Source organism: Lineus longissimus, chromosome 9 (genome assembly GCF_910592395.1).
Source record: "Lineus longissimus chromosome 9, tnLinLong1.2, whole genome shotgun sequence".
Classification (NCBI taxonomy): Eukaryota; Metazoa; Nemertea; class Pilidiophora; order Heteronemertea; family Lineidae; genus Lineus; species Lineus longissimus.
The window spans coordinates 10,619,034-10,630,156 of record NC_088316.1 but is presented as its reverse complement, the minus strand read 5'-3'; the positions used below and the strand labels follow the sequence as shown (position 1 = coordinate 10,630,156).

Sequence of the window (11,123 nt, the reverse complement as noted above, 5' to 3'; positions counted from 1 at the left end):
TTCACAAATGATGCCCCCGGTGACCACAGGAAAGAAGGCCAGGGACGAAAGTGATTTCATGAACTCTTATGTGCAACATCAAGAGCAAACTTGTGACTTGATGAAAGAAATCAGGGATACGCTCCGTGAACTTGTGTACGAGATTCGTTTATTCCATGCTGCTGTGTTGGAGGAGAGAGGAATAACCATTATTGAACAATTCCTGATACCGACTAAATTACAGTCCCTACTAACCCGCTCAATACCGGATTTTTCAAGCACCAAGTCCCGTCATACAGACAAGACTCTTTTTATGCAATTAATTACCATGATTGCTGAGTGAACAACATTTTATTGATGAAAACAGTTACAGAAACTGCGATTTGTCACGCTAACAGCAAGGAATTAGTTTTAGTTAACTTTATAGATGGCTCTTTATAGTGGTGGCTTGATCTATACTACACCCACAAAACAGAGAGGTACAATTGTTGTGTGATAACAGACTATTTTGTTTCTTCAGTTCTAGCCATGACTATTCCATCATATTTTTGGTTCAGGATTTGTTTACAAGTAGTGACATGCCACAGATTGGACAGCCAAGTAGGCTTCTCTTTCAGTTACTAAATTGGGGATACTAAGAATAAGCAATCATTTTCAGTTATTTTACTTTTGTCTTTGTCTTTCACATATGGTTCAAGCCAAGAAATTGGTGTAAAGGTTGTGTAACACGCATGTTGCTACAGTGCATTTTGATGGAAAAACAGGGCCATATTTCGCAGCGTACCTATTCTCTTTTAGCTGATTGATCCTCCATATCAGTTCAGTACATCCGATAGACCTCTCAACTATTTGACGGAGTCGAGTGCATCTGTTGTTAAAATCTAGTTGTTCCTGTCGAAGATTATTTCCAGTAAAAGTAATCAGCACAGATCGGTGCAGGTTCCTGTAGGCAGGATCACCAAGCATAACATACTCCTCTGGAAGTTGATCAAGGAAGTCGAACAATTCTCGAGACCACTCGGCCGCTGTTTTGTCGTGCGTCGATCCAGGTACTCCGCTTATAACGTGTCTTACCCTGCCAAATCGATCTACAACGTACTGCACGTTGATGGAGTCGCAACATTTCCCCGGCCTCCCACAGTAATACGCATCACCAGCCCTATCAGGCTTTTGGATTTTCACAATAACGCCGTCTATGAAAAGAATCACTTGCCGCTCAACTCCGTCGATATCAACCAGAGGCTGGGCCAGTTGATCAAACTCATCCTGCCTGTCAAAGAAAAAGTCAGAAACCTCAGTCACATGTAATATTGCAGTTGGCTTAGCATAACCAACAGCATAACCGACCTGTCTGTGAAAGCCTCCTGAAGCGAGGTAGTGCAAAAAAGTTTTCATTCTTCTTGAAGATGTACTTGCGTTGACTTGGCCATTCCCCTGGTGATTAGCCTGCCTTCATCCATGAAAATAATCAACAAGGTGATCAAATTGTTCTTGGTTGAGCCTCATATGCCGCTCAATCGGTTCTCCACTGTAGGCAGGCGTTCGAATAAAGTTCTCTGCTCTTCTATTATGTCTTAGGGCAACAACTTGAAACATAGGAATCGCAAACATGGCTGCCTTTGTAACTCTGAGAATTGACCTCTCACAGGTGTTAACCTCCAGGAGGTTAACACCTGATGTACACGATCTGTAATGCATTTTCTTAACACTTGGCCACTTCCTCAGATTAAGGGAACACCTGAGCGATCAAAGTGTTCCCTAGGTGTCTACCAAGTGTTAACTTAGTGTCAACTCGGTGTTAAGAAAGTGTTAACTAGGAGTCAAGTGAGGAGGTCAAATCTCGGGGTTTTGGAACACTTTCTTAACACCTGGTGTTAACACTTAGTAAACTCTGAGATTTGACCTCACCCATTGTCCTTTTGGTTGATCCAAGTGCAGTGCGCGGTCAATGGGAGCTAGGTCGAATCGAAGAAGTATTCCCTGGAGACGACGGTGTCATCCGCAATGTTCGCGTCAAAGTCAAGACCGGTTTCAGGAAACGTTCAATTCAGAGATGTGTTCCTATCCTAGAGTGTGATGGTGAGGACAGTGATTTCGTTGGAAGTGAGGAGGTGGTTCATGGGGACCAATAGATATTGTGTTTTTGTGCCTATTGGTCTCGCCCCATATTCCATCATCCTATTCCGTCATTCCAAGTTTAGTCTATTATAGACATTTCTATTTCTATATCATAAAAAATTAATGCGTCCGCGTTATAATCATAAGCGCGTCCTTTGGCGCCCGGAGGATGTTTTGAATATTGCGCCTATTTTCCCAGTTATTTGCCTATCGTCACCTTTGACATGTTCCCTCGCTAACTTTAACTTGCGCGTGCGCGCTGAGACAGCCCCGCGTCCGTGAGTTGCAATGACGTAACATTCGCTTCAGCCATTTCGATTTGTCAGGGAAGGTCTTCGCGGACTTCGTCCCTCTTTTTTGTGGGTTTTTTGTAACTCTTTATGGTTTGAATCGGGAGGTTTCAAGATTCAGGTAAAAGCAAAATATGTATAGAAACCCCTAGCCCACTGTCATTCAGAATAGTTAAAGGTGTACATCAGAATCAAGGTTTGATTGTCCGTTGTCTTGAATGCTTCGCCAGAAGTTTCGATGAGTGCGCGCCTGTGTATAGGAGCACTCTGTGTACAGGAGCAACGTCTCCCAGCGATTTTACAGTACCAATATCATTATATCATGTACTAAGTTGTGAGAATATTTAGGACTGCTTTCAATGATCTGTGTGACAGTAATATGTAGGTTTTAGTTCTCCGTGTAAGACCATAGGAAAGACACATTTGAGGACATTTGTATACTACAAGTATGGTTGTGATGTACTGTTTCTGATTGTGACACATGTTTGTACTATTTCAGAAAACCCCTTGTTATGGTGTTAAAAAGATTAGAAATCGACTCCCGAATTGTTGAGTTTTCCATCCCTGTCTCCACCACATGATGCATAAAATTGGGCCTATATAAAATCCCGTACTTTTTAAAATAATATAGCACACGATTTGGTACACGATTGTCCTATATAAAGACGAACCTGGGCCATGTCTTCATAAAACTGGGTCATAAATCGATGATATTTAATCAATCAATTGATTTGATAATGAACAATCGACCCGGCGATTGACCGGGCATTCGATGATTGATTGAGCCACTGTCTGACAACACGCACTTTTAAAGTGAACTTAGCCTCCATTCTGGTTGTGACCAATTTTTATGATGGATGCAGCCCATCATGTCAAGATATATGAAGATTTGCTTCGTCTGTCTATTACAACATTATGCTTATCTAGGCCTTTATTCTTGAATCAGATGGAAGGAGTAATGGTTGGAACATTTCCAAAGCCAACAAAAATACACTTTTGATGAACTTTTAAATTGCGTGATAAGTTCCTTTTAATACCACGTCGACATTGACAACAAAATACAGCCCCACTCAAAATAAATTGAAGTGTACTCAGTCTTTTACATTATAAGCGATGGCTACTGACGTAAGATCACAACCACTCATTTTAGACGAATTTGTCAATGGAGAAGATCCTGAACCTGATCTGCGGAAAATATTTTTGAAGATAAGACCGCAATGGACCAAAGAAGACAAAATAGAGCTAAATGTAAGTATGGCATGCCACTGAGGTGCGTAGTTCGCCGAGGCAGACGATTGAGCTATGCACGTCATGTAGGATCGAAAAATGCATGGAATTCCAGCCCTTTACCACTTACGCAATAAAGCTGCTGCACATGGGCCCCAGCTCTGCTGTGCAATGTCCGTGGAGCTGTTCTTCAGTATAGCGGTTTGGAGGATATAGCCAGACTATCCCACCGTGTGTAGGTTTTTGACCTCACTTTTGCTATCTGCTTTGAACGTGTCGACACCGTTAGATCTAGCTACTTCTGTTAAATTATTCCCCGATTTAGCTTCGCCGTGGTCGTGGTGGGTGGTGTATTCATGACATAGTCGAATCGGGGCCGAGTTTCAAGGCGGTTATCGCCTGGAATAGGTGCTAACACACTGTCGGGGCCATCCTTGTTTGATAGGTAGTATATAGAGTCGTACGCCAACCCGCCTGGTATAAAGTTGGAGCTGATGACCTTGGCTACTGTTAAAAACTGTCTAGATTTTCATTGCTTGCACCATTCTGGAGAACTTCCATGCACCCTCGCCCCATTAAGAGCGTGCAAATTTGTCAGAATTGTCGCAGTTAATATTTCTTTCTTTTCCCAGCCCTGTCCTGGATCCGGCTTCGTCAACATCACCCTTCTAGCAACCTACGATGGCAAAAAGGCAGATGCTGTGGTGGTCCGGATCTTCATTCAGAATGTCTACGAGTTCCTGATGAACAGGGAACGCGAGTTAGCTGCCACGTTGGTGTTTAATGAAAGAGGGTTAACACCAAATATTTACTGCATCTTCAAAAATGGAGTCTGTATGGACTACATATTTGGAGAGCGCTTTGATTGGAGTGTGTTGGCAGAGAAACCACTAAATGATGAAAAAATTCTTAGGTAGGCTTTTATTTGCTCTTTATACTCGGCTTCAGAAGTAAATGACACTGGGCTGATTTTTTCTGACGTTTGTTTTTTCCTAATTCTGATTTTGGGACACAAGAGGTTTGTCACATTTTAATAACCATGGTTACCATTTTTTGTATTTATTCGTTTAAATCGTTTAAGTGCAATGAGTTTGACATTTTGTTCTCTGCCCAAAAGGACAGTGACATTTTCTCATGAAAAAGGCTATAGCTGACTGATTGTTCGACCTTTTATTAAGTTACTGCAAATCTATGCCCGAAATTGTAGGCGGAAATCGTGATCAAAAGTTTTGCAATGTGCTTGCAAAAGACAAAAATAGACAGAAGAATGAAGGTGATACCGGCACGGTATTTACAATAGCTGTAATCGCTTTGCATTTGAATATGTGCATATTTTGATGGACGGACACGCGTCAACATCAGCTGCTGCGCATGTGATCAGGCCTATTTCGGCCGTAAAAAGTGGGGGAAGTTGGTCTCCCACCATTCAATCTAGGGGGAGCCACTTGCATGTACATTCTGGTCGTATTCAATCGACCAAGCTGTAGGTGGGTGGTTGTCCTCAGAGTGGTCAATCTCCTAGCTTGCCATTGGTAACGGTTGCTTACTGGTACTAGCACCGTTTACTAGCGTACATTTGGCCTGTTTTTGTTTGATCCGAGGCAAAGGAAGCGGAGTCCTCTCAGATCATTGGGAGATTGCAGAGTGGTACTACATGTTTTTCGAAGCATTCAATTACTCAGTCTTTTCACCTCACATTTGTAGATCAGTAGCGAGAGAACTGGCAAAATACCACAGTAAAAAAACAAGTGACATTGCAAAAGAGAAATATGGCCATCTCTTCCCAATGGTTCCAGAGCTAAAGATCAAAGCGGAGGAGTTGTTGAGTAATTTGCCGGAAACACTAGGCGAAACGGAGGCTGATGAACTGTAAGTAGGTCGTTGGGCTCTTGACTTGCCCAATTTCAGTTTTTCTAGCCCTATGTGTTGCCTTCAAGGCAACTATTCGACAGTTCCCATGCACCAATATCATAAAATCAGCCCTTACTATTTATAATTACCGAAATAACTTACATTTTTGAGAGCTGAAACACCCCCTTCAAAACCTGCCCGCTTGACACTTATTTTTACGATGATTTACAAATTTTGTTGTAACTCATTTCTTCATCCTATTAGATTTAAGACGAAATTCCCAAGCAAAGCTTTGATAGAATCTGAGTGGAGAGATATGTTTGCTTTGATGGAAAGGACTGGTGTGCCACTTACGTTATGTCATCTTGATGCCCATCCGTCCAATATGCTTTACGTGCCCGAAGATGGTGAGTGCGCAATTTCTGTGCAAGAAAATGTCCTGTGCTTCTAATCCCTAAGAGGAATAGCTGAGTTATCAATGGCATTATACCAAATCACGAACACCTTCCACTCAACAAATCTAATTGCACATAAAATGGAAAAATGCAATATCTGACGTTATTATCACGCTTTTCTGATTTCGACCGGGACCCAAGTGAGCCGTTTTTGCAGCGGGCATCTTCGTGCAACGCTCTGCGCGGAGGCGAGGATTGGAATCATGACGTCATTGAGTTGTTTTCGATTACCCCGATACTGGTACTATGACACCTGGAATGAGAGGTGTGAAAAGTTCCCGCCTTGGCAAGGTATGCCAGGAGTTATGCAAACTATAACAAATAACGTGTTTCTCTACTTATTTTTAAGAGTCGAGACACGCCAAACACTTTCAGAAAAATAGTGTACAATAAATAAAATAGGGCAATGTGTATAACTCCATTTCTATTTTCCTGATAAACCAATTATTTCGAACGGCGTACCCCTTTGAATGCAAAACTTTACATGTAACCACATACATATAGGTTTTTAAACTTTAATTCCTTTGCCATCCTTCTTCCAGATCGGGTCATTTTTGTCGACTACGAGGTATCAGCATTTTCTTGGCCGACTCAGGATTTGGCTACTTTCCTAGAATTTTCTGCGACAGGTAAGTTATTTTCGAATAAAGAGGCTATCACTCTTAGAAATTAAGGTTTTTGAGTTTCTGAAGGCGCAATAGGCTTAATCATGCTAAATTGCGTATGGCTGATAGTCCTGGCCTTTTTTGAGGCCGCACATAGGCACGATGTATAGTGTCGCGGATCGACGCCTATTTTAATGCTCGTAACCCTGCCTTTTATTTGGATACCCGTTACAGCCGAAGAGAGACCACTTTTATGATCTGCAGCTCTTTCCTTAAAGGATTGGTCTTCGACGGTAACTTCCCAGAGCGGCATCCCCCAGCACTGAGAAAGATGTTTCTGAGGGAGTACCTAGAAACGCAGAGGAGTCTGGGAGATCTGGATCATGACGTCACGGACCACGATGTGGAGAGACTCTTAGTCCTTGTCGAGAAAGCAGTATTAGTGAGTTTTCAAAACTGCTTCTTTCACGACTCTGTTACTAGTACTAGTTAACTGACCGCATTGTATTTGAGAAGATCATTCTAAAACAACTGGGCTTAGAATAAATTGCACATTACAGTGTAAATGCACTATGCGCCAATGAAGCCTCGTTTTGAATTCAGCCGTTCTGCTTGGGTTGGTACAAAATGTAGATTGCATTTCAAAAGTATTTCAAACCACTCTATTCCTTATTGAATTTGAGATGTTTTAGAATAGAAATCAATATCTCACTGTCGGTATTAATTGGAGCTAAAATTGGGTGGAGCTAAAACATTGGCCAAAACCTCGGCTACGGCTCGGTTTTGGTCTACATTTTAGCTCCACCCTCGCGGTTTTGGTAAGACAGCCAGTACGTCCAGTTCGGTATAAATTTCTTGAAACTAAATCATGACGATCAACAGTCAGTGAGAGAGTTATCACGCCTTGGATTACGATGGCACGTTTTTGGTCATGCTTTGTCCGTATCAGGCAAAGTAATAAATAAATAAATAAATCAAAATGAGAGTGTTTATAGTGCCAGCATCAAGTGATAGGTGACACTTTACATTGTACATAGCAAAGAAACAGGTTTTTAAGTGACCCGCTGGTCAGTGTCCGCAAACTGATTGGCAGTCGGTTCCACAGCTTGGGAGCGACGCAAGAAAACGCTCTGTCTCCAACCTAGCCCTTGGCTGGTCAAAAAGCAAACCATCTGAGGATATTAATTGGCCGGTGGGTTGCTTAACCTGCAAAAGTTTCCGTAAATACAGTTGCGCCGTCCCCATGATGGCGCGCCACAAGGTCGCCAGCGAAGACGGAAAAAGGGAAACCGTCAAAGCGAAACAATACTGTATGGATTCGCAGCCTCTGCGATCATTCCCGGAGCGATTTTTGGTTGGGTAATTCAGATGGTTCGATCTCCTTTAGACGCTCTGTACAGTCCAAATCACAAATGACATCCATCCTGCTTGCGTGCCGAGTTGCACACCAGTGACATGCTTATCTCTCTATGTTTACGCGCGACCTACGTGCTACTGAGTAGCACGTAAATGACGCACCAATGACGCGAACTTAGCGATGATAATCGTGATTTGGACTGTGCATGGTGTTCGTTGCCGTTTAGAAAAAACACAGTTTTGTTCTGCTGGAATCGCTTCACTCATATTACTACCCAAACTATCATAACGCACCCTGGTTCTTTTTTCAGCCATACTTCTTGTTTTATACTGGATGTTGTCTTGTGGTTGCCAGCGGCCCTGAGAGAAACGGCGTCCCTAGAAAGAACATGTTACAGTAAGTACTGAGATCTGGATACCAACAATGTATGAAAAAGACCTTCCGCCAGTGGGTCGGACGAGATTGCCTGATGCTTTAAGTCTCTTTTTGCCACTCAAATGTTCGTTATGACGGCTGTCAAGTAAGAGCAATATCGCACTAATCAATCTTAACGCTAGACTAACCACTGGAATGGGCAATACTGAACTAGCATTGAAAAAATCATTGTCACAATATAGTTAAATCCCTGATACCCCATGATGAATTCCATGATATTCTAGCAGTTTCTAGGTTGATATGTCTACTTAATCAAGAATAGGCGGACTTTGAAAAACCATTCATAAACAACTTTGAAATATTCAATATAACACTACAAAATATAATCAAACGATATGTATCTCCACTTTTGGCAAATCTCATGTTTCGCGAGATTCATGTAGTCAAATACCGTAGCCACTTCCAGAAGTATATAAGTATATACAAGATTGAGGAAAGTGCTGTAAATACAGCACTTGATATGAACAGATCAATTTGCCCCCCCCCCCCCCCCCCCCATCTGTACGGACCAGATGATGGACAGGTAACCTACATACCAATTAGCATGTTTTTTGTTCGTGGTTGGACAGGTACTGTATGATATATTCGACCAATCAGCCCTCTTGTTAAAACCGTTGTTGGACGGCTACTCTAAACGGACCAATCAGCTGTCTTGTTTTGTTTCAGGCTCTCCCTCAATAACTACGGATGGTACATGAGAAACAAGGAGAGAATCCTGGCTTTAGAAGTCCCACAATAAATTTGGTGAAACATAATGTAGACATTTGAATAAGTGGCCGCAGCGGGAAAGCAGAAAATGCGTAGATTTTCATTTATAAATGGCAAAGCAGAATTGCATTTCAATAGCGAACTTAATAGCTTCGACATGATTTTTATGTATAAGTGTACATATAAGATAAAAATCAAAGCCTTTTCTGATTCCCGGTACGGCCGCATATTCCAATGTATACAGTATCACCTCGATACTGACACACACCGATGGACAGTACACCCGACCAGTTTCCTGTAGTTTTTTCCCGTTTTACACTATACCACAACACTGGATGACACATGTTAATGGATAGAGGGCAAGCTTCCTTTAGTCCATTTCAACATTACTACAACACTGCATGACACACATTGATTGATAGTGCGCCAGCTTCCTTTAGTATCTTCTATTTTAACATACCACAACACTGCGTAACACTGCATAACACACGTTGATGGATCGTGGGCCAGCTTCCTTTATAGCATCTTACATTTTAACATAACCACAACACTGCATGATACACGTTGGTGGAAAAAGGACCAGCTTCCTTCAGTACATTATCTTCCATTTGAACATTACCACAACACTCCATGACACACGTTAATGGATAGTGGGCCAACTTCCATTATCGCTATTGCATAGTGGGCCAGCATTCCTTTAGTGTCTTCTATTTCGCCACACAGGCTAATCATCGTCATGGTCAAATGATAGTCATTTTGCTAGTTTTAGTGTCTGAAACATGTTAAAGATGATAAAACGGCCCTGCAGCATTGGGAAATCCTATTTCATGCTTACACGTGGTATCCTCATAATTCGTTGTATCTCTTTTAAGGATTTAATATATACTGTTCAAAACAGCTTCGTCTTTTTGTTCACTTAGTTTTTGTGTTAGACCATCGAGGGCACTTGCACTCTGCCAGGAAGGGTCGATGTCCAAACACGACTTAAAAGTCTGATTCTCCAAAAGCGCTCTCAACCTGGGTCACCGCGGTTAAACAAGGGTATTTTCCAGAGCAAATTTTATGTGTGCTCGATCAGTTGGAAGTGCATTTTTATTCAAAAGCGCGGATGATTATATATCAATTACCAAATAACCGCGCCGGTGGCTGCGGCCGAGCGATCGAGGTACACACTCTTAAAATCAATTAGTAAAAATTACTATTTTTAATCTGTTTCGTTTTTACTAATTTGGTGGTACGTGTAATTCCTATTCCACCAACTGTAAAGTTAGTTGTTTTAACTACCAAACTAGTAACTCTTAACCATTCTGATGGGGTTTTTTTTCTACTTTTTTTCAATTAGAGTACCTACTGCATGGTTACCGGTAGTTCCACTACTTTTTTTACCAATATCACAGTTGGTGCGATAACAACTACTGGACTACAGTTGTTTTACTAACAAACATTAAAAGTGCACTGTATAGTACCCCCAGGTATATGGCACGGCTTAACCCGCCGGCCATGAGGGAATTCCTTTATGGCCCAGTGGTTGGCGCGTTGGCCCCAGAGTGGAAGTTAAGCAACGTAGAGCGCGGTCAACCTTTGGATCGGTGACCGGTGTAAAAGAAGAAAATGTCCCCCTTGAAAAAGTGTCCGGCCCTATTGTATTCCGCTATCTGGTTCTATAGAGGCTATGACGGCCAATAGCTCAGAGAGCGCATAATAGAATCCATTGTTTCCCGGACATTCTATCCCAGGACATTTTAAACTTCTACACCGGCGCGTACAATACATCTGGCAGACCTTCCCACGCGATGCGAGCTCTGGATTTGTAGTTCGGTACTGAGACGCATGAAGTGCTAAGTAGGATCGCGGACGATCCATCTCTGTCCGAAGGGGGAATGGTGTATAGTACCCCCAGGTATATGGCACGGCTTAACCCGGCTTAATCAGGATCAATACTTACATGCAGTTGTACACGGAATCGGGGAAATATTTGCGAGAAAGAATCGTCGATAAAGTACATTTACATACGTGTACTTCGTTCTTCGTCGTTCTTCGTATGGGTAACGAAACCTGCCTATTGCTATTGGTTATAAAGCAGGGCGTAGTTAAGATA

General features: G+C 42.1%; 2 protein-coding genes across 2 annotated transcripts; one reads left to right on the top strand and one right to left on the bottom strand.

The window, feature by feature from the left end:
- Positions 1-395: 395 nt before the first annotated feature.
- Positions 396-3,854, bottom strand: LOC135493441 (uncharacterized). Its single transcript, XM_064780796.1, has 2 exons — positions 3,745-3,854; positions 396-1,249 (listed from the first exon to the last, which is right to left on the bottom strand). The coding sequence occupies exons 1-2, from the start codon at positions 3,762-3,764 to the stop codon at positions 673-675; spliced, it is 597 nt and encodes a 198-aa protein (XP_064636866.1). The 5' UTR covers positions 3,765-3,854; the 3' UTR covers positions 396-672.
- LOC135493440 (ethanolamine kinase 1-like) lies at positions 3,501-9,922 on the top strand. Its single transcript, XM_064780794.1, has 8 exons — positions 3,501-3,635; positions 4,247-4,527; positions 5,319-5,483; positions 5,730-5,872; positions 6,463-6,549; positions 6,804-6,967; positions 8,193-8,278; positions 8,984-9,922. The coding sequence occupies exons 1-8, from the start codon at positions 3,501-3,503 to the stop codon at positions 9,054-9,056; spliced, it is 1,134 nt and encodes a 377-aa protein (XP_064636864.1). The 3' UTR covers positions 9,057-9,922.
- Positions 9,923-11,123: the final 1,201 nt, after the last annotated feature.